Source organism: Sapajus apella, unplaced genomic scaffold (assembly GCF_009761245.1).
Source record: "Sapajus apella isolate SASKATOON/1434 unplaced genomic scaffold, GSC_monkey_1.0 scaffold118, whole genome shotgun sequence".
NCBI classification, from domain to species: Eukaryota; Metazoa; Chordata; class Mammalia; order Primates; family Cebidae; genus Sapajus; species Sapajus apella.
Window position 1 is genome coordinate 3,824,042 of NW_022437058.1, and position 23,102 is coordinate 3,847,143.

Here is a 23,102-nt window from a genome sequence, read left to right on the forward strand (position 1 = left end):
TCCTCACAGGCTCTGACCACCTACCACTATTTGCTCCTCTGCCCTAGGCACAGGTCAGGGTTATAGCCCTTCCAGCATATAATTATAGTTTTACTTTCAGAGAAAGTAACACTTGAAGAGTTCTTCTAAGGTGGTGGGGGTGCCCAGGTGATAACAGGGAGCTTTGCTGGTACTGGCATCACGAAAGGATGAAAACCGCTGCCTAGACCAGGTGTTAGCAAAGGTAGCCTATTGTTGGTCATAGTCTTTTGCTGTTCCTTCATCGTCCTGCTTCTGTTTCTGGATCTCAGCCTCTGTTTGGGGTGATGAGGGCCTAAGCATCTGGTATGGGCTCATTCTAAAGCCACCCAGCCTCTCATGCGCTGCCCCCACTCTGGGGTTGTCAGGATCTCAGCATGTTAACACTGGTCCAGTGACAATAGCCTCAGCCACATCCTGAGTCAGAGATATGCTGACTCTGGAGGAGTTGGTTCCTTCTTGGGCATCTGAAAGGCAGTGGAAGCCCTGGAGAGGAGAACAAGGAGTAACTCCGTGAACCTGTATTGTAAAGCTCCCATTGTCAGGAGATGGGTGGAGTAGGAGGCCACATAGGCTCTGGTAAGTGAATTATATTAACTAACTAAATCCTCACAGCACCAAGCTCTGATTGGTATTATTAACCCAGGTTTCATATGAGGAAATCAAGGCACATTGTGATTGGCGTGCACCACAGTCACATAGCCCTACTGCTGCAGCTTATTTCAGAGGTGCTAGCAGGGGGTGTTGGATGTGCTTCCCTGAGATGGGGGTGGTGGGCACAAATGGGCTTGTGCTCACAGGTGCCCCTGGGACCTGGCCTGCCTTCTCTGTCTGTCTCCTGGACTCATCTGTTGGACATGATCCGTACTGCCCTGTTTTCCATCCTGAGGCCTGTCCTATCAGCCTTCTGTCTCCCGGCTTGTACCATCCTACACTATAGCTGGACTGTGTACCCTTGGCAAGCACTGAGCTCTGTTGTGCCTCAGTTTCTCTTTGTGTAAAGGGAGAGCATGTGCAGGGCTCTGGTCATGGAGTTGCTAAAACAGTCTAACACACAAGGTGTGTTCGGTTCAAGGCAGCTGAAGATATTACTGGAAATGAGTCCCATTCCAGATCCCAGCAGAGAGTTCTTGCATCTCACACAAGAAAGAACTCAAGGTGAGTCCATACAGTAAAGTTTATTAAGAAAGTAAAGGAATAAAAGAGTGGCTACTCCATAGGCAGAGCACCAACTTGAGCTGCTGGAAGGATACTTATGGTTATTTCTTGATTATATGCTAAACAAGGAGTGGACTATTCATGAGTTTTCCAGGAAAGGGGTGCGCAATTCCCAGAGCTGAGGGTCCCCTCCCGTTTTTTAGACCATATAGGTAACTTCTAGACATTGTACAGTGGGTACCTCAGGCCATGGCATCTGTAAACTGTTGGGCCATTACAGGGCCATGGCATTCGTAAACTCATGGCCCTGATGGGAGTGTCTTTTAACATGCTCCTGATGCTTCACAGAGAGTCCTTGGGACCTCCTGTCCCCATGTCATTGCTCATGCTGTTCCCTCAGATTAGGCCGGCCTTTCCAGAACATGTGGTTTTGAAATCCTTTCCCTGGGCCCCTGTGATTTCTCTCTCTTGGCCAGAGCTTACCCCACCTACCCCAACTTTTGACAGACCCAGCCTCTGTCCTGCAGCCTGTCCTGAGGCCATGCCACTGAGCAGGACCTGGCCTTCCTAATGGTGTCTGGTCCTGGCTCCCTGTAGGCACAGATGATTGTGCTATCTTCACCTGGGTGTGGACAAACCTGAAGCCAGCATTCTTGGGATTGTGTGCTGGCCAAAGGCAAGGATCCTTCCCAAGGCACCTGGCTGGTGGTGACATCATGGCTGGGCTCACCAGCGTGTTAGATCTTGCCAGGCCTAGGCAGCAGGTAGAGAGTAAGCTGGGAGCCTGGGTCAAGCACAGTGTTCGCCCACAGCCAGGGCAGCCTCTACGGGGACATCACCAAGGTACTGCTTCCACTTCAATGCCCAGATGAGCGTAGTCTTATGGTCCAGGAGGGTAGGAGCTTGGGCCTTCCACCTATGTGCCACCTTTGTTTCCCAGAGCAGCTGGAGAAGTTTCTGTGCAGGGGTGGGGCGGAGGGCATGTCTGGGATCCCCTTTCAGGCTGGATCCCGATGGTTGGATAGCAGAGAGCCCTCCTGTGGGTGGGCAGGGAATCACACCCTGCAGGACACCAAGAAAATGGGAGGCCCACAGTAAGGCAGGGGAAGCTGCATAGACGAGCCTACAGCTGGCGACCCCTGAATTAGATGGTGAACTCTTAGTGCTTCCTCCCGAGGGCACAAGAGGGGGCAAATAGCCTATAGGAGTGGGAGGAGGGAGTAACTCCAGGTGTCCTGGGGGAGGTGGATTTTTTTTTTTTCTGAGACAGGGTCTAGCTCTTTCACCCAGGCTGGAGTACAGTGGTACAATCACAACTCGCTGCAACCTCCACTTCCCTGATTCAAAGGATTCTTGTGCATCAGCCTCCTGAGTAGCTTGGGATTATAGATGCATGCCACCACACCTGGCTAATTTTTTTTTTTTTTTTATTTTTTTATTTTTAAATTTTTTATTTTTTATTTTATTTTTTTTTTGATAAGGAGTCTTGCCCTGTCACCAGGCTGAGTGCAGTGGTGCCATTGGGGTTCACTGCAACCTCTGCCTCCCCAGTTCAAGCAATTCTCCTGCCTCAGCCTCCCCCAGTAGCTGGGACTACAGGTGCGTGCCACCGTGCCCAGCTAATTTTTTGTATTTTTAGTAGAGACGGCGTTTCACTGTGTTAGCCAGGATGATCTTGATCTCCTGACCTCATGATCTGCCTGCCTTGGCCTCCCAAAGTGCTGGGATTACAGGCGTGAGCCACTGCGTCTGGCCTAATTTTTGTATTTTTTGTTTGTTTTTTGAGATGAGATCTCAAGCTGTTACCTGGGGTGGAGTATAGTATCATGATCTCAGCTTACTGCAACCTCCGCCTTCCCGGTTCAAGCTATTCTCCTTCCTCAGCCTCTCAAGTAGCTGAGATTACAGGCACATGCCACAATGCCCAGCTAATTTTTTCCATTTTTAGTAGAGACTGAGTTTCACCATGTTGGTCAGGCTGGTCTCAAACTCTTGACCTCAGGTGATCCACCCTCCTCAGCCTCTCAAAGTGCTGGGATTATAGGTGTGAGCCACCACGCCTGGCCCCAATTTTTGTATTTTTAGTAGAGACGGAGTTTCACCATGTTGGTCTTGAACTCCTGGCCTCAAGTGATCCGCTCGCCTCAGCCTTCCAAACTGCTGGGATTATAGGAGTGAGCCACTGTGCCCAGCTGCCAACTATATTAACTTCTAACAGCATAGATTAACTTCACTTATTAATGGAACTTTATATATAAACAGAATCACACAGCATATATACTTTTTTGTGTCTGGCTTTTTTCACTCAACATTGTTAGATTCATCTCTGTTGTCTGTATAGCAGTAGTTTATTCATTTTTCATTTCTGTATAGTATTATGTAAATGGTTACATAGGCCCTGTTTATCCTCCTGACGACAGATACATGGGAACTCTGGTTTGGGTTTTTATGTATAATGCTCCTGTAAACATGTCTTTTCATACACCCATGTAAGTGATCCCCCCCCAGTATATGCCTAGCAGTGGAAGTACTGAGAACAGGCAGGCACATGGTTAGCTGTAATTGATACGATTTTCTTTCCTAAGTGGTTGTACCAGTTGCACTCCTGCACCAGAATGTGAGAGGCCACGGGGTTTTAGGCATCCAGGAGTGACAGTCTGTGTTCTAATCTGCCACTGATGTTGTTGAGGAACTGAGTGAATACACAAGCCCATGAGAAGAGGGAGGTAGTTCTGATGAGGGATAGCTGAACTCCCTTAGCATCAATCTCATCAGACACTATCTTGGGCCCATAGTACCTGGTCTAGTTTTACTTTCTAGTTTTCTTTTTGATTTCTTCTTTGACATATGGCACAAGAATTGTGTTATTCACTTAGAAGTGTGTTATTTAGTTGCCAAATATTTGGGGGTTTTCCAGAGATCTTTATGTTAATTGATTTCTCATTTAATTGCATTGTAGTCATTTTGAATTTGAATTCATTTTAAATTTGAGGCTTTTTTAGTGGCCTAGAATATGGTCTGTCTGGGCAGATATTTCATGCACATCCGGAAAGAATGAGAATACTGTTGTTGGCTGGAGGGGTCTATAAAAGCCAACTGGGTTGTTAATAGTGTTTTTCCTGTCTTACATCTTTACTAATTTTCTATCTGCTTGTTCTGTGAATTATTAAGAGAGGGCTTTTGGACTTTCCTAACTATTGTGATATTGTGCTGGCCTAGAGCCAGAACCGGAGCAAAACTATTTTATAAAATGCAAAACTGTTTTTAGATAAGTTAAACTGGCTGTCCCATTCTCCTCACAATAACTACTGTCCTTGGCCTCTGTAAATAGAACTGCCAGTTTGTTCCTCAAAACTATGTAAAGCTGCTTACCTTTTCTTATCAGTAACTGCTAAAATCTGTGACTTCTATCACCACCCAGACATGTGTAAACAAATGTATATCCTGACTTCTGTAAACCACTGAGGTAACAAACAGAATGACAAAAGTCCCCTAGACCTTGGAATGTCCGGAGACCCCCGCCCTTGTCTCCACCCAGGAGGTGAATCACAGAATCCCCTAGCCCTTGGAATGTCCGGAGACCCCCGCCCTTGTCTCCACCCAGGAGGTGAATCACAGAATCCCCTAGCCCTTGGAATGTCCGGAGACCCCCACCCTTGTCTCCACCCAGGAGGTGAATCACAGAATCCCCTAGCCCTTGAAATGTCCGAAACATTATCATCCCCATCCCCGCCCCTCACCCCCACTCCCAAGGTGGTTTTTCGGGTATAAAAAATCATGGCACCCTCCTTTTGGCACCACAGGTTGGAGAGACGTGAGTCCTCTGTGGTCGCCGGCATAATAAATGACCCTCCAATCTGGCATACTTTTGTCCTGTGATAACTTTCTACGCTCCGGTCAAATACAACACTATAATTTTAGCTTTATCTGTTTCTCCTTGCAATTCTATCAGATTTTGTTTCATGTAGTTTGAAGCTTTGTTATTAGGTGTGTAAATGTTTAGGATTATGACCTCCTCGTGAATTGACCCCTCCTTATTATGAAAAGACACACTTTATCCCTAGTACTATTCTTTGCTGTGAAATCTACTTTATCCGATATTAATTGAGCTACTCTAACTTACTTTTGATTAATGCACAGTTTATCATTTTCCATCCTTTAAACTTTTTTGAACAGCTTTTATTTAGCAGTTTTATTTATATAATACACGAACCATATAATTTACCTATTTAAAATATACCATTCAATGGCTTTTAGTGTATTCACAGAGTTTTCCATCTATCCCCATAACCAATTTTAAAACATTTTCATTATCTCAGAAAGATAACTCCACACCCCTAGTTGTTACCTCCTCTAACCTCCCAACTCCATCCCTACCCACTGGCAACCACTAATCTGTTTTCTGTCTCTATAGATTTGCCTGTTTTGGACATTTCATTGCTATATGATCCTGCAGTTCCACTCCTAAGTATATACACGAGAGATGAAAACATACATCCACATAAAAACTTGTACACAAATGTTCATAGCACCATTATTCATAATAGCCAAAAAGTGGAAATAACCCAAATGTCTACCAGCTGACTGACAGTCTTGCTCTGTTGCCCAGGCTGGAGTGCAGTGGCATGATCTCCACTCGCTGCAACCACCGCCTCCTGGGTTCAAGTGATTCTCCTGCCTAGCCTCCTGAGTAACTGGGATTATAGTCACGTGCCACCATACCCGGCTGATTTTTTTGTATTTTTAGTACAGACAGGGTTTTATCATGTTGGCCAGGCTGGATCACCTCAGGTGATTCACCCAACTCAGCCTCCAGAAGTACAGGGATTATAGGCCTGAGCCACCACACGGCCAGTTGTTTATCTTTTTATTGAGTTGTAAGAGTTCTTTATATGATCTGCATACCATATCCTTATCAGATGTAGAATCTGAAAACATTTCTTTTATGGTGTAGGTTGTCTTTTTCACTTGATTATTAGGTTTTTAATATTGATGAAGTTCAACTTACTGTTTTTGGTGTCATATCTAAGAATTCATGGCCAAATCCTAGGTCATGAAAATTAATTCCTATATTATCTTCTGAAAGTTTTGTAGTTTTAGTTCTTATATTTAATATTTGATTCGAGTTAATTTTTGTGTATAATGTGAGGAGTTCAGTGTCATTATTTTGCATATATTATATATATGTATGTATATATGGCACATATATATATATATATATATATACACACACATCTTCTTGCCCTGTCATCATTTGTTGAAAAATTACTCTTTAACATTGAATTACTTTTGTACCCCTGTCAAAAATCTATTGACCGTGTATATGAGGGTTTATTTCTGGACTCTATTCTATCCCATTGATCTCTGTATCTATCATTACACTAGTACCACATTGTGATCGCTGTAGCTTTTTATTAAGTTTTGAAATGGTGAGTTTTCTCAGTTTGTTATTTTCTTTCAGTCTTGTTTTAGCTCTTCTAGGCCCTTTGCAATTCCATATGAATTTGCAAATTGGCTTTTCCATTTCTGCTAAAAAGGATTTTGGAATTTTGATAGGGATTGCATTGAATTTCAAGTTAATTATCTTTTAAAGAGATTTAAATAATAAGAAAAATAAGTATTTTGTATTTGCCCGTGTAATTAGCATTTCTTCCCCTTAGATAGGGATTTCCATATGGTATTATTTTCTTCTGCCTGAAGGATTTTATTTAACATATCTTTAAATACCGATGTAGGTCTTTCAGCTTTTGCATGTCTAAAGTATTTCACCTCTATTTGTGAACAGTTTTCAGTGAGTGTAGCTTTCTAGTTAAGTTTTTTGCTTTGTTTAGATGTTGTTCCACTCTCTCCTGGCTTGTCAGAGAAATCAGCTGTCATCTTTTATCTTTGCTCCACTCGAATCATGTTTCCTTTTTCTTCTGGCTGATTTTAATATTTTTGTTGTATCATTGGTTTTAAACAATTTTGTGTTATTCCTTGGTGTATTTGTGTTATTCCTTGTGTTATTTCTTGTGCTGGGGGTTGACAAGCTGCTGATACCTTTGGGTTTATAATTTTCATCAAATTTGGAAAATTTCCAGCTATGCTTTCTTCAAATATTTTTTCTATTTTCCCCTTTTTCTTTTTTAGGTACTCCAATTACTCCTTAGATGAGGCTTCTTGAAATTGTCTCATACTTCACCAATGCTGTGTTCAAGTTTTGCTTTTATCTTTTAGCCTTTTTTCTGTGTGTTTCATTTTGGATAGTTTGCTGTGGTTTTCTAAGATAACTAATCTTTTCTTCTGCATTGTTTTATCTGCTGTTAATCCCGCCCACTGAACTTTTCATTTCTAGAAGTTCTACCTGGATGTTTTTCTGTCTTCCTGATTTGTATGCCTTTGCCTGCGCAGTGGTTAGTGACGGGATGCTGGGCAGTGGACCTCACCTGCTGGGAGATGGATGTTTTCATATTCCTTCATGTGTTCTTGAGCTTTGTTCTGGGATGTAGTTAAGTGACTTTGAAGCAGATTTGTCCTTTCAGGCTTTGCTCTGTGGTACCAGAGCAGATTTAGTCCAGCCTAATTTTGCCAGGCCCTGGTAGTGCTCCCCCACTGCCTGTGCATCAGGAGGGCTCTCTTCTGGCTAGTGGGAGCAGGTACTGTTTTTGGCTCGTGTATATGGTGGGAATTGCTTTCTCTGCCCTTCTCATTGGCCCTTCAGTGGTTTCCTCAGCTCTGTGCTGCCTGGTCCTGAGTGGAGATTTGGCCCTCTGTGTGCAGGTCTGCCTACCTTGGCTGCCCTGCTACCGTCTTCCAGCCCCTCCTTGACAGGGTCTGCTACACCTTGTCTCAGTCTCCCATTTTTCCGTGGCTGGGAAGTTCCTTTGGTGGAGGGGGCTCCTGGAACTCCCCTCATCCTGTCTCTCACTATTTAGTACCCATGATGTGAAAACCACTGCTTATTAGTCATTCATATTCTATCATTGTCTGGGTTTTTTTTTTTTTTTTTTTTAAGTTTTTCATACAAGATCTAATTTCTGCAACTGTCTTGTCTAGGCTGTAGGTGGAAGTCTCTATCTCAGTGTGTTTGAAAAGCTGCCCAGGAGTGTTTGTGGGCCCCAGGCTAGGAGCTTAAGCAGAGGAAAATATCCAGGGCTCAGGCCAGGAGGCCTAGACCTGAATGTCGTCTTATGACATTTAGCTGTCACACCTGGAGATAGCTTCTGAGGTGATGTCTGCATCCCTAGCTCCAGGCTTCTGGGCATGTTCTAAGCAGCCATGTGTGACCGACCCTTCAGTCAGGTCCCATCTGCATGTCAGGAGGCCCAGATGGTCTGGCGCTGCCCATGCTGCCTGCAGCCTGCAGGCCCCCTCACCCAGTGAGGGACTTGGGTCCTGGCTGCCACTTGGGTGAGGTAGGGGTTCAGCGTCATTATTTTGTGTGTATAATAGACATGGAGCTGGCCCTCAGTTGGGCCAGCTCCATGTCTGGTTTCCCTTCTTTTTTTTTTTTTTTTGAGACGGAGTTTCACTCTTGTTACCCAGGCTGGAGTACAATGGCGTGACCTCGGCTCACCACAACCTCCGCCTCCTGGGTTCAGGCAATTCTCCTGCCTCAGCCTCCTGAGTAGCTGGGATTACAGGCACGCACCACCATGCCCAGCTAATTTTTTGTATTTTTAGTAGAGACGGGGTTTCACCATGTTGACCAGGATGGTCTCGATCTCTTGACCTCGTGATCCACCCGCCTCGGCCTCCCACAGTGCTGGGATTACAGGCTTGAGCCACCGCGCCCGGCCTAGGTTTCCCTTCTTATAGCCTGGGGTGGCTAGCCAGGGTGGATCAGGTGCTGCTTAGACATTGTGATTTGTGATTTGGTCCTTCCTTGGGACTAGGATAAGGAAGAACAGAGCAGAAATCACAGAGCTGACCTCATCACCTTGAAGAAAAACCATCATATTCCACGGAGTGGGTGCTGTGTTGAGCAAGACTCAGCCCCCTGAGGAATGTAGGTGCCATGGATGTCTGTGCATCTGCAGCAGGAGTGTCCATGTCAGTCCTGGGTCCCCATGTGTGGTCCCAGTGCTGGCACCAGTTCCCCTGCCGGGCCTTGTTGTCCTTTTAGCCTTGTTTAGGGATGTCCCACACAACACCATGAGTCACACACACACAACACTCTTCCAGGCAGGATCCTGTGATCCTCACAGTGCTGTAAGATCAGTCTGCCTTCCCCTTGATTGCCCTGTTGGTCCCGTGAGACTCTGTGCTCAGACTAGACCCTGGTTTCTTTTGCCAGTCTCCTGTCAGGAGGAAATGAGTAATTTTTGTTTTGATTTCTTGAAATTAGAAACTGTCCTGCTCAGTAACATCCTTATTCATGGTTTGGTACATTTTCCCTATTTTCTTGGGTAAAATTCATAGATTTAATATTAAATAATAAATGAGTGAAAAATGCTCCTTTTTCTCTCTTAGGAAAAAAAAAAGTCATCCGTTTTCAGTCGCATCTCTCTTGATCTCATTTTCTGCCATGAGCCAGGAGTGCTGTAAAAAGATAAGATCTCCCCCAAGAGCTCTGTGGTGGAGTGGCCATTGAGACAGGGGCTGCTGGGGGTGACACACTGGGGGCCCTCTGTCCTCTACTCTGGAAGCCCGTCCTGCCATGCCAGCTTTGCAAGGGTGGTGGGCAGTGGGAGGGAAGGAAAGGGATGATACCTGCTTGGAGGCTGGGCCACTCGCCTGGGGTGTACACGACGGGAGGCCGGGCTGGCCTGGGTTTTTGGGCATGGACATGGCACAGCTACCGACTTGGGTGTGTGGGCAGGTGGGAGTCCTGGGCTAGGCGAGCACCCCTTTCTGGTCGATCTCATCCATGAGATCTCCTCCCTGAGCCCCAGGGCGCTGTACTTCTTTTGTTATGCAGCCCCCGCTTTGTTCCTCACCCCTCTGGAACATGCTGGTATGTTGATCTTTGGGCCAGGAACTAGACAGAGTGGGTCGCACACTGTGCTGCCCTCTCTGTCTAGTTCTTACCATCACTGTCCTCCTTGGGCCTGGGGCTCTGATCACCTAGCCCAGGTCTCTCCCAGGAGTGAAGGATGAGCCAGCGTCAGGCAGCAGGATGGTTAGACTCCCTCTGCCATTTTTGTATGTGGTGGCCAGTGCGCCATCTGGAGCGGAGAGGAGGTGAGGGCTGTGTGGGAGCTCCCTCCACTGGTCCTCGGCTACTGTCACTCGTTCCCACTCTGGCTCCCTGACTCTAGCACTTGTCTTGCCAGTGCGCACATTGCTCCTCAGAGACTAGGCTTGCTCTTATTTTGGTGAAGCAGATGAATCGTGGGTGCAGCTTGATGCATTTGCGTATGTGCACACCACAGTGCACGCCACAGACGCATCTCCCAGGTCAGGGGGCCTCCCTTCAGGCCCAAACTCCCTGTTGTTGTTGCTTTTGTTCTTCAGCATGAATGTCACCTGTGAGCTGGGTCTCTATCCCTCAGCGCCCCTGGGAGGCCCACCTCACGAGTGTCTTGTCTCCTGATGCAGGCCTTTGGACAGGCACACACGAACCACAAGAAGGTGGCTGCTGATGGAGAGAGCCGGGAGGAGAGCCTGATCCAAGAGTCGGCCTCCAAGGAGCAGTACTACGTGCGGAAGGTGCTAGAGCTGCAGACGGAGCTGAAACAATTGCGCAATGTCCTCACCAACACACAGTCGGAGAATGAGCGCCTGGCCTCGGTGGCCCAGGAGCTGAAGGAGGTGAGGGGGTGAGGAGGGGCCTGGTTTGTGGCTGCAACAGTGCCACCAGTGTCACATAGCACATGTGCCTGGCGGGTGGCTGGGCTGGGCTGGCCTTTGGGGAAGCTGCAGCCAACTGGTCTGTTTTGCTTTCCTGGTCTCATCCTTCACCATTCACGCTGCATCTGGCTTGCCTCCGTCTCACTAATGAAGCAAGTCCTGTGTGCAAGTCCAGAGCAGAGAGGTGGTCAGTTAGGGAGGGGTGCAGTTATACCCTTCTAGGGGCTAAGGGCTGAGGCCCATGGGGCACTCCTCATCATTGGACTCTTCCCTGCCCTGGGAATGTTTTGTGTCACTCAGGGCCCACACTGAGCCCAGCTGTGAATAAGAACACAAACCCGGAATAGTCCATGGAGACTTGAGGTGGGATGTGTGTGTCTGAGAATTAGGGGTGGAGACCACTGCCAGTAGCCCTAGCTACCACACCCCTCCCTTATGCACAGACGAGGGCCCACAGGGAGGGTCTGGGTGGGTGGTCCCTGTCACTAGAGCCTGTTGGAGTCCTAGGTAACCATGGCCACCATGCCATGATAGTGCACGGGCTCTGCATGTGGAAATGGGACTGTGGTGTCCACCCATGAGCTTGTGAGCATGAAGCTAGAGGAATCACCTTGGCCCCATTCCCTGAAAGGAACTGAAGGCCACAGGACCCACATGCTCAGGCCCTGGAGTCATGAAGGATTGGGGAGCCCAGGGAAAGGGTGTGGCCAAAGCAGGATTTGGGAAGGTGGCTATGGTGGAGCCTGTGAAGTTTGAGCCCAGCAGGAGCAGCAGCAGGAGGAGAGCTGGGAGTTTCCATCTACTGGGGTGGGTGGGAGGAGAGCCTCGCTGGCTGGAACAGGAGCTCAAGGGAGGCTGAATGAGCACCTGAGTGTCTTTCCTCTCTGACTGGCACATGTTTTAATTGAGCTCTGCCGGGCCTCGATGTGTGTGGAACTTGAGAACACAGCGTGAGCAAAGTCTCATTTTCCTAGAAGGCATATGGCAGATGTCGGGGAGAACCATACCCCGTGCCTGTGTGTGGTGGGCTGTAGGGACAGAAGTGGGGCTGAGATGCCTGTCATGGGGGCAAGAGAGGCCAGTGCCCTTTGAGGAAGGATGAGGCCCCATCACCAAGACAGAGGTAGGATGTTCCCTGGGGACTGCAGGTGTAACTGGAAGTCAGCAGGTGAGCTGCAGTCCTCTTGGCCATGGCCTTGAGGGTCTGCCCCAGGTTCTCATTGGGAATGGCTGGAGGAGTGGAACATGGGTTGGTTGGGAATAGGCTGATGCTGGCTTTGCCTTTCACTGAGCCTTGGGGCCTGGGCAAAGCCGTATCTTTAGTCCTGGCCTCAGTTTCCCCATCTGTAAACCAGCAGTCTCTGAAGCCCCTTGTGGAAGATGTCCCATAGCTCCTTCACCCCACATTGTCGGAGCATTTGTGGGCCCTCATTCCGGCCACGGGCACCCCACCCTCTGCAACAGAGAATCCTACCAGGAGGTCAGCAGGGCATAGGCCCTGAGAGTATGCGCGGCGATCAGGGCTGCTGCTGTTGGCTCAGCTTGCCAGTACTGAAGGATGCTGCCCTCAGGGCCAGCAGCAGCGGGAGTGAGGGGTCAGAGATTGCTGAGGCCCTGGCAGCCCGGGGAGGAGCTTGGCTTGGAGTCAGGGTGGGAAGTCTCAGATCCTGGAACGGCAGTACATGATTTCATTTCCTCCCACAAGGAGCACTCTGGTCGGTGGGAGGAGGGGCTGTGTGAATGGAGAGCTGTATCCTTGGCTGTCCCAGCTGCCATCTGTCTGGCCCCTCTGTTCCTGAAAAGCATGTACAGGTGCTCTCTCCCCAGCCCAGCACATTCTGCCCCTTCTCTCTTCCAAGCAGCTTATCTCTGGTGGCAGAGGCCAAAGAGGTCTGGGTGACCCTGCTGGCTTCAGGTAGGGCTGGTGGCTGGAAATGAGCACAGCAAGTTAAAGATGCTGCAGGTCTTGTGGGGAAGATAGAGAGGAGTTCTGTGGTTCCTGTTTGTGTTTCAGGAGGAAATCCTGACACTCCCTGCATACCCCTCAGCCTTCCCTCTCTCTCCTGAGGGTCCTTACCTTGGTCCCTGTTCTGCTGTGTTCCCCATGCCTGTGTCCCTGCCCTAGGTTGCTGCAGAGCCATAGGAACCATCCCAGGTCTTTGCCTTGGGTACCTGGTTGAGGTGGAGCATCTCTAGACTGACCTTGTCTCACCACCAACAGTCCCAGCCATTCACAGCTCTTGTCTCCTGCTGCTTGCTGTTCTGCTGGTCTGAGCCACTGTGCCAAGCTCCATTGTGGCCCCCCAGCATGGCTGTTTCCAATCACTGCCCAACGCTCACACCCATGTCAGAAAGGGTACGTTTGCCAATACCACAGGCTTCATTGTATCCTTTGGCCCGCCACCCTGCTACCCTCAACAGTCCCTTCCCGAATTTTCCTTCCCTGTGACAACTGGTTAAGGTGTCTGTCCCCCTCTGCACCCCAACGCACTGTGAGGACCTGTGAAGCTTTACAGTAACAAACATACTTGCCATGTGTTGGACAGTTCTGACTGCCTCAGACTTGGTCCTTTTGGTGATCCTACTGGTATCTTGTCAGATGTGAAGAAATAGAGGTTTGCAAGGTTCTGTCATTGTACCTAAGGTGTCCTGGCTGGTAGGGGTTGAGGTGCTTCTCAGATCCTGACTTTAACTTCTGTGTATGTGCGGGCCCTACACGTGGGCAAGTTCTCCAGCTTCTCTCCTGCTAGTGAGAGTGTCTTTCCTGTTGGGGCCCCTGGCAGGTGGATGAGCTTCTGAGGACTGGCCTGGATGGGGCTTTGGTGGGGATGTGGCTCCATTTCCCAGATGGGGAATCAGAGGCCCAGAGAGTCACAGGAGGGCTGGAGTCAGAGCTAGGTCTCATGCACACACCAAGGTCTGTCCATGTTTGCCCCAAGAAGTAGTAGAGTGAAGGGGCTGCCCTAGGCTGTCAAGGCAGAGTTGAGAGTGTCCTGGGGTTGGGGTTATCTGATGGAAACAGGAGAGATGGCAGCTGACCCCGCACACAGTGGCTCCTTGAGGCAGGCAGTTGTCACACCCTGGTTGCTGATGAGCAATCTGAGGTGTGGATATCCCACAGAAGGGGAGCTGAGATGGGATTCTAGTGGTCAGCTATGGGCCTTGCTCCCACCTCCATCTGGGCTGCCTGGCCACACAGCAGAGCTTGTCCCCTGTACTCCATTGGGCTGACATCAGACAGGCTCACTGGGAGAAGGTGCTTACTTGAGGGAAAACTAAACCCCATGGCGACCAGTCAGCCTGTTTGAGCCCTTGGCAGTTGGGCGTGTGCAGGATGGAGGTGCTAGGTGGAAGGCCAGATGAGCCTGGCTGCCTACGCCCAGTGGTGTGGGCATGGAAACACAGTGTTTGTGTCCTGCAGCGTCAGCAGACAGTGCCATCATCACCCACGATATGGTATGGCCAGGCCAGCATTTGACCTAGGTGTGCCTCTTTGTTCTGTTTGGCAGTGGTGCAAGGACAGAACTCCTAGTACACCTTGCCTGGACCAGGCTGCTGAAGGGCCCTGAGGAATCAGATGGGCACTAATGAAGGAACAGAAGTCTCGTGTGTGCCTCTGGGGGACCCTAGTGCCATGAGGCATCCAGCCAAGGTCTCTGCTTCAGTCTTTAGTTGGGCATGTCACTATCTCTCTGCCTGGGCACATGGAAGCTTCTGGCACTTCTGTTCCCACTGCCTGGAGTGCCTTCTAGGTTTGTTAATTTTGACTGGCAGGCCTAGGAAGAGTTGGTGGGACTCAGACCTTCCCCTCAGCTTCTACTCCACCTGAGGAGCCACTCCACCTGGGTGGCTATGTTGAGTCAGGTGGCATGTGTTTGCACACCTGCTGCAGGCCACATGCTTGTGAGTTAGCAAGAAAAGACCAGGAATTAGGGAAACCTTTCTGGCAGAGCAGTGCCCAGGTACCCTGCTGGTGTATAGAGAGCCTGGGTGTGACTTGGCTTATGCAGCTCCCCTAAGCATGCTCGGGCGTGCTGCACTCACTAGCAGGAGAGAGGCTGGAGAGCCTGCCCACTCCCCATCCACTCCCCGTGTAGCCACTGTGGGACCTGGCCCTGGTGGTGGCTGTGCTGATGCTGCTTTCTCCCCCTGTATCCCAGCATGCACCTCACTTGCTTTCTCCTTTGGTACGAGGCTTTACCAGGCCTTTTCTTCCTCCCTGTATGATATCTCTGTTTCTTTTGGTGTCAGCTTTCTGTCAGTTCCTTGTGTCACTTATAATGAGAGGGTTATATGTCTGTGTCCATTTGCTGTAAGTTTTAAATGTAATCTTCATTGTAAATAATAAGCATTTGTCAGTAGTACTTGCTGTATATCATTGACTCTCTTCCCGTCTCTGTTGCCTTCCTTTCTTCCTTTGTTTTGGGAGAGATGTCCTATTTTATTTTGCTAACCCAGTATGACTGTTTTGTGTGTACTTGCATGGGATCTTGTGATCTTGTCTATAAAGCATGTTCCATTCAGGTGAGCATACAAATATGACCAGGAGAAACCCTAGCATAAGCCAAGAGGACAGTGTGAGAGGTGGACAAAGCTATGGGGCCCACAAAATGGACAGTGCTTCTGGCCAAGAGTCTAAGAGGGCTTTGGAGCAGGGGTGGTGGTGGCCTGGGGAGCCAGGCCTTTGCAGATGCTCAGTGGGGCAGCTGGGGTAGCAGAGTACGGTGCGTGGGGTGGGGGGATAGTGAGTTTGTCAAGGGGATGATTTTGCCCCAGGGTCACATTGGCAATGTCTGGAGAGATTTTTTAGTTGTCACAATGGAGAAAGCGGCTGTGTCTGATGGGCAGAGGTCAGGGAGCTGCTAAACATTGTATGATGTGCAGGCTGGCTCCCACCACAAAGAAGAAACATCCCTGAATGTTGCTAGGGAACCTGCGGCTGAGGGGCCCAGGTCCCTGGCACATGGCAGCAAGTTAGGAATTCTGTCTTGATTGCATCCTGTTCTCCCCAGCCTTGCACTAGCCTCTCCCATGACATCTCTTGCTCCTTATGGGCAACTTAGAGCCCGAACTAATATTTAACAGCTTTATTGAGATAATTCACATCTCACAGAGTTCACCCACATAAGGTATACAACTCAGTGTTTATTATCGTCACATATATGTGCACCAGTCCACAATCTTAGAACAGTTCATCGCTCCAAAAAGAAAACCCATTTCAGTCACTCCCCATCCCTGCCCCAGCTCCTAACAGCCACTAACCTACTTTCTATCTCTATGAATTTGCCTGTTCTGGACATTTCATGGAAATGGAGTCATACGATGCATGGCCTCTCGTGACAGGCCTTCTTTGACTCAGGAGAATGTTTTCATGGGTCACTCATGTTGTAGCACGTGTCAGTACATCATTACTTATTGTGGCTGAACAGCATTCCATTGTGTGGAGAGACCATATTTTGTTTATTTATTCGTCAGTCGATGGACACTCGGCTGCTTCCACCTTCTGGCTTTTGTGAGCGCTGCTGCTGTGAACATCTGTGGACCGGTTTCCGTGTAGGCATGTGTGCATTTCTCTGGGGTAGACACTGTGTTTAACAGTTGCAGCATCTGCAGGCTGTTTGCCACAGCACTATACCATTCACATGCCCACCTGCCCACTACTGTTTACATGTCCACTAATAGAAGGCAGGAACTTTTAATTTGAATATGAAGAAACCAAGGGTTGGAGCACGCAGAGTCACTTGTCAGGGGTTCCAAGCTGAGGAGGGCTGAGGGGATTTTACTCTGGAACCTCTGCAGTTTGCCATGCACTCGGGCACACTGCGCTGGGCTCCTTCTCCTCTCCAGGCAGCCACACTGGCACCTGCAGGCCTGGGCTCTTGAGTTCTGGCTCTGTGGCTGGCCCATGCCTGGCTGCACTGAGTCCCCCTCGTGCCCTGTAGAGGCTGCTTACACCTGCCTTTCCCTTTCCCCCTGCAGATCAACCAGAATGTGGAGATCCAGCGTGGCCGCCTGCGGGATGACATCAAGGAGTACAAATTCCGGGAAGCTCGCCTGCTGCAGGACTACTCGGAGCTGGAGGAGGAGAACATCAGCCTGCAGAAGCAAGTGTCTGTGCTCAGACAGAACCAGGCAAGTCTTGGGTCTATGGGGTGGGGGTGACACGTGGGTTAACTGGGCCTTAAGGCCCTCTTGCTCAGCCCCTCTCCCTGTTCAGAAGGAGTTCCTGTCTCATTCCACACACCCAAGGCCCAGGGCCAGCTTTACCACTGTGGAGGCAGGGGATACACTCAAAGGGGCCCAGACCCTCCAAAAGATGAAACTCTGGCTACAGTGTTTGCTGACATTGGCCAAGCTGAGGTGTCCCAGCCAACAAAACGAAAACAAAAATCTGAGAGGTGGTGGAGAGGTTACACCAGAAAACCCCAAACTAGACTTTCAGACTCTTTCCCCCATCAAGTGCTGACCATGAGGCCTACAGTATCCCTAAGCCTCTGCCTGTGATAGGGATGAGGAAGGTCCTCGGTCCTCTCTGTCTGTGACAGGGATGAACAGGAACCCCTCTGTCTCTGATGGGGTCTCAGAGGGACCCCTCTCTGACAGGGAAGAGCAGGGTCTGCCTGTGCCAAAGATAAATGGGGAGGGTCCCTTTTCTCTGTGGTGTGATTAAATTATCGTGGGCTCTGCTGCCACTCAAGGCCTGAACCTACTCTTCTCTCTCCGAGAGCCACACTCCTGCATGGTGGGGAATGGAAGTCTTTTCTCTCAGGAAACCCCAAACCTTCTGCCAAAATGCCATGGATATTTTCCTTGCTTTCCTCAAATCCTCTACCACCACAATCCTCTGTGTCTCACTGTCAGGGAACATGGTATTTATGCCCAGAGGAGGAAGCTCATGTGTTTATCCAGAGCTCCCAGACTGGTCCCTCTGTGACAGCTTGTGCACATTAACAGTCTTAGCCATTGTTTACATCGTAAGCACCATTTGGTCATTGGTGCTGCTGATGGCAGAGCCCAGCACACAGTGGCCTTAGGAGAAGGGAAACTGAGGCTTGAGGTGACCCTGTCCTCAGGGTTGGTGCTCAGTGGAGTCTGACTCTCCCTCCCTCTCTGGGATTCTTTACCTCCCCGTGGTGCTGAGACTGGAGGGTGCATGCCTTCCCTCTGTGAGCACACCTTGGATGTGGTAATGGGTGTCCCTTCTGACCCAAGACCCACAGAGATGTGCTCAGCACTTCCTGTTACTGGTTTGTTTCTTACTTTTTGCCCAAATATTACAGAAAAATAAGAAATAGTTTAAAAAATTGCCCACAAACTCTGAGCCTCCACATCAGGTATCAGTTTCTATCTGTGTTTTCTTTGTCTGCCTGCGAATACAATTTCATGTAGACAAGACTTTAATGTAGCTTTTCCCATCTACCTTCAAGCTCCTCCGGGTCTGGGTGCCATGTGCGTGTGGAGGTTTAGTGGCTGAGATGTTCTGCCTTCGGGAGAGTTTCTGTTCCTTCATTTTGAAATATGGCTGGAAGTCATGATCCTAGGACACATTGAAATGTATTTTTTATGTATCTTAAGATACTTGGTTAACTGTTAATGTTAATTTAGTAACATAGAATTTTAAATCAGCATGCACATGGTAATATTTGTGAATGACCTAATAGAAGGTTGGCAACTTTCTATGGGTGGAGGTATGTTCTTGGTGCATCTCCACACGTACAGTCCCGGCTTGGGGCCACCTCAGACATTTGTGTTCCCCTCCCCATGTCTGCTGGTCCCAGTGGTAGGTGGGCTAGGCTGAGCATTTCTGTGCATTCGCATCTAATGCTGCAAAACCCTCTTAGCATCCACATTTCTGAGCAGAGCAAGCGGCCTTGGCCTGGACAGGCTGCCTCCCTTCCCAGGATAGCACTTCACCTGGTGCTTCACCTTGTGTCATGGTGGCAGGGGTTGGTGTGCTGGTGTGTTTTCTTCATTCATGGGGCCTAAAAGGAGCTTCCACGTTGCCTTGACATAAGAGTGTTGACTTCTCTTCCCAGGTGGAGTTTGAGGGCCTCAAGCATGAGATCAAGCGTCTAGAGGAGGAGACTGAGTACCTCAACAGCCAGCTGGAGGATGCCATCCGCCTGAAGGAGATCTCAGAGCGGCAGCTGGAGGAGGCGCTGGAGACGCTGAAGACGGAGCGTGAGCAGAAGAACAGTCTGCGCAAGGAGCTGTCACACTACATGAGCATCAACGACTCCTTCTACACCAGCCACCTGCATGTCTCGCTGGACGGCCTCAAGTTCAGTGACGACGCTGCTGAGCCCAACAATGATGCCGAGGCCCTGGTCAATGGCTTTGAGCATGGCAGCCTGGCCAAACTGCCCCTGGACAACAAGACCTCTACACCCAAGAAGGAGGGCCTTGCACCGCCCTCCCCCAGCCTTGTCTCTGACCTGCTCAGCGAGCTCAACATCTCTGAGATCCAGAAGCTGAAGCAGCAGCTGATGCAGGTGAGCAGGCAGTGGGGCTTTTGGCATGCTGTCCCTACTCTAGCTCTGCAGGGCTCCTTGAGCAGTGCATACCTGACACTCTGCTGATGTTAGCTTTCTCTTTTCCTTACACTGATTTTAACTCCTGCATCATTACTGTAAATGGAACTCCAGGAGCACACGTAGAGTCCCAGAGAAGTGGTTTCCTGGCACTGCGGCATCCACGTTGTTTCCCTGTTACCTATGTGGTATCAGGGTGAAGTGATGAGACACTGGCCCCACACGTGATCCCTGCATGCAGGCCAGGAGTCAGAGGGGCCCGCCAGGGTCATGCATGGGCTTATCTCCTGGGACATGGATCCCTGTTGATCCAAGGCAGCCGAGTCCTGTCTTCCGAAGCAGAGGGCTAGGGCACTAATATTCCCTGCTACCCACCCAGCCAGCCCCGAGCTCCACTTTCTGAGCCCAGCTCACCTGTAGCACTGGTGGGGAAAGAGCCTGCATTGAAGGTAACCACCATTACTGGTGGGCAGTGTTCTGAGAGCCCAGTGTGAATTCCATCTTTTCCTCACCCTGTGTGTCTCTGTCCACCTCACTGACAGCATGGCCAAGGAACCTGAGGTTCATAGCCTGCCCTGACATGGGGTAGGATGTCACTAGGCTATCCTGGGGGGTCCTCTAAGCCCCCGGGGTCCATAGCCACTGACATTGTGTCATGCTGCCTGTGCCTTTGCAGATGGAGCGGGAAAAGACGGGCCTGCTGGCGACGCTGCAGGACACGCAGAAGCAGTTGGAGCACACGAGGGGATCCCTGTCAGAGCAGCAGGAGAAGGTGACCCGCCTCACAGAGAATCTGAGTGCCCTGCGGCGCCTGCAGGCTGGCAAGGAGCGGCAGACGGCCCTGGACAACGAGAAGGACCGTGACAGTCATGAGGATGGCGACTACTATGAGGTGGACATCAATGGGCCTGAGATCCTGGCCTGCAAGTATCATGTGGCTGTGGCTGAGGCTGGCGAGCTCCGCGAGCAGCTCAAGGCACTGCGCAGCACACACGAGGCTCGTGAGGCCCAGCATGCTGAGGAGAAGGGCCGCTATGAGGCTGAGGGCCAGGCGCTCACGGAGAAGGTTTCCCTGCTAGAGAAGGCCAGCCACCAGGACCGTGAGCTGCTGGCCCGGCTGGAGAAGGAGTTGAAGAAGGTGAGCGATGTTGCCGGCGAGACGCAGGGCAGCCTGAGTGTGGCCCAGGATGAGCTGGTGACCTTCAGTGAGGAGCTGGCCAATCTCTACCACCACGTGTGCATGTGCAACAATGAGACGCCCAACCGTGTCATGCTGGACTACTACCGCGAGGGCCAGGGTGGGGCCGGCACCAGCCCTGGGGGCCGCACCAGCCCTGAAGGGCGCGGCCGCCGCTCACCCATCCTCTTACCCAAGGGGCTGCTGGCTCCTGAGACTGGCCGAGCAGACAGCGGGACCGGGGACAGCAGCCCCTCGCCTGGCTCCTCACTGCCATCACCCCTGAGTGACCCACGTCGGGAGCCCATGAACATCTACAACCTGATCGCGATCATCCGTGACCAGATCAAGCACCTACAGGCAGCCGTGGACCGCACCACTGAGCTGTCACGCCAGCGCATCGCCTCGCAAGAGCTGGGCCCCGCCGTGGACAAAGACAAGGAGGCACTCATGGAGGAGATCCTCAAGCTGAAGTCACTGCTCAGCACTAAGCGGGAACAGATCACCACGCTGCGCACCGTGCTCAAGGCCAACAAGCAGGTGAGGCGCCAGGTGGCAGGGGCACTTGTCACTCACTGCTGGCCTAAGGGTGTTTCCCCTTGGCCTCCTTCCTCCCCCGACACGGGCAGGCTTGTGTCACCATCAGGCAGAGCCAGCTCTATATCAGCTCGGCCACCGGCCCTTCCTGGCTCAGGGCCCCCACCTGGGAGGGTGGAGCAAGCAGGTGGGAGCAAGGGCCCCTCGGCAAAGCCGCTCAGCCAGTGAGAAATGCTGCTGCCATTCACTCACTGTGACTGCCTCTTAGTGCTTCCTGATGCTAGAGGGAAAACATGTGAGAGCTGCATTCGGAGAGTAATTGTGGAGCTTTGTAGGGGTCCCTTGGGTAGGTTTGGGGGGCAGTCCCTCCTCTGCCAGTCAGAATGAGCGGGTAGGACTCCCCATGGCACAGCTGCTGGAGTCCATCCCCAGGGTTTGTCAGAGGGTGGGGCCTCCCAGGAACTTTTTTCCCAGGCACCACCACCACTTCAGACCAGGGCTCCCCATCCTGCGCCCAGAGCACCTCTAGGCTGACTTCACGCCTTTCACTTGCCTGCCCTACATGTCTGTCCCTCAGACGGCTGAGGTGGCCCTTGCCAACCTGAAGAGCAAGTATGAAAATGAGAAGGCCATGGTTACCGAGACCATGATGAAGCTGCGCAACGAGCTCAAGGCCCTCAAGGAGGACGCGGCCACCTTCTCCTCGCTGCGTGCGATGTTTGCCACCAGGTAACCATGCCGCTATTGGGCCCTCCCCTTCCACAAGGCCAGCTGTCCTCCACGCTTCCCCCTGGCACCCGCAGCCTCTCACTGCCTCATGCTGAGGCCTGCAGCCTTCCCTACTCAGTGGCTGCACCCCGCTCCATTGGAGCCAGCATGGTACGAGATTGGGGAAGCGTGGCCGCTAGCACATCTCTGGCACACTGGTGCTCAACTTGGTGACAAGAAAGGGTGAGACGATATGGGGGCCACATGGGGTTGGGGGCCTCCAGCTGCTGCCCATTAGCTTTCCTCAAGGTTACACAAGCAGGTACTGGAGTGTGGAACATGGCTGGCAGGTGCCCACATGTGGCCGGGGATAGCAGAGCGTGTGTGATCTTTTTTCTGTTCCTGTTGCACCCAGCCCAGCCCCCAGGAGCCTGGTTCTTTGGGGCCGGTTCCATTTTGCTGTGAATGAAACCCCAGCAGGCCCAGGCTTGTCTCTGCTCTGCATATATGGAGACTGAGGGCAGAAGGGCTGAGGAGAGCAGATCCTGGAGTGGATGGGCCAGAGTGGCAGAGCTTCAGGGGCTGCTAGGGATGCTTGGGCCCCCACCCCTTAGATCCAACATTTACAGGGACTTACTTGAGGCCGCCAGGTGACAGAGGAGTCCTGGCCTTTTCTGTCATGATGTATTTGCTCCCAAGAACTTGGCCATAAGGTACAGTTGTGTGTTAAGGTTTGTAGATTCAGAACACATGGTTTCTTGGCTCCGCTCAGCGCTCAGCACACTGACAAAGCATCGACCTTGGGAATAAGCCCAGTCCTGCTTAGGTTTACATCCACACCCTAGAAGCCGAGACTTCTCCATGTCTTGATGCCCCAGGCCACCTCAAGGCCTTGAAGTGGGGAGAGCCCCTCCTAGAAGAAGCCCAATTAGCCTCCTGGCTGAAGCAGGCCACTGCTGGGGTCCCAGGTCTGTGCACAAACCTGTGCCTCTGTGTCATTGTGACCATTGGGTACTTATCTCCCATCCTCCCCCCTGTCAATCCAGGGAGGGTGGGGAGAGGGCCTTGGGGCTGGGAGGAGGCCAGCTTTCTTTCCTCCTCTGTGGGGGGCTCTTAGTAATGGGCTCTGGGGTTACTGTCCCAGAGCCATCCCAGCATGATCCAGCAGGTGGCGCTATCCATCTTTGGAAGGTGAAAGAGGA

The 23,102-nt window shown here is 50.8% G+C and overlaps 1 protein-coding gene across 2 annotated transcripts in view; it reads left to right on the top strand.

Moving 5' to 3' along the window:
- The window catches only part of BICD2 (BICD cargo adaptor 2), a 53,483-nt gene that overhangs the window by 24,649 nt on the left and 5,732 nt on the right, over nt 1–23,102 (top strand). For both annotated transcript variants that reach the window (XM_032260468.1, XM_032260469.1), the window contains exons 2-6: nt 10,696–10,908; nt 16,927–17,079; nt 18,984–19,439; nt 20,155–21,195; nt 21,770–21,921. In XM_032260468.1, coding sequence (XP_032116359.1) covers nt 10,696–10,908; nt 16,927–17,079; nt 18,984–19,439; nt 20,155–21,195; nt 21,770–21,921 — 2,015 coding nt within the window. The remainder of the gene's footprint in view (nt 1–10,695; nt 10,909–16,926; nt 17,080–18,983; nt 19,440–20,154; nt 21,196–21,769; nt 21,922–23,102) is intronic.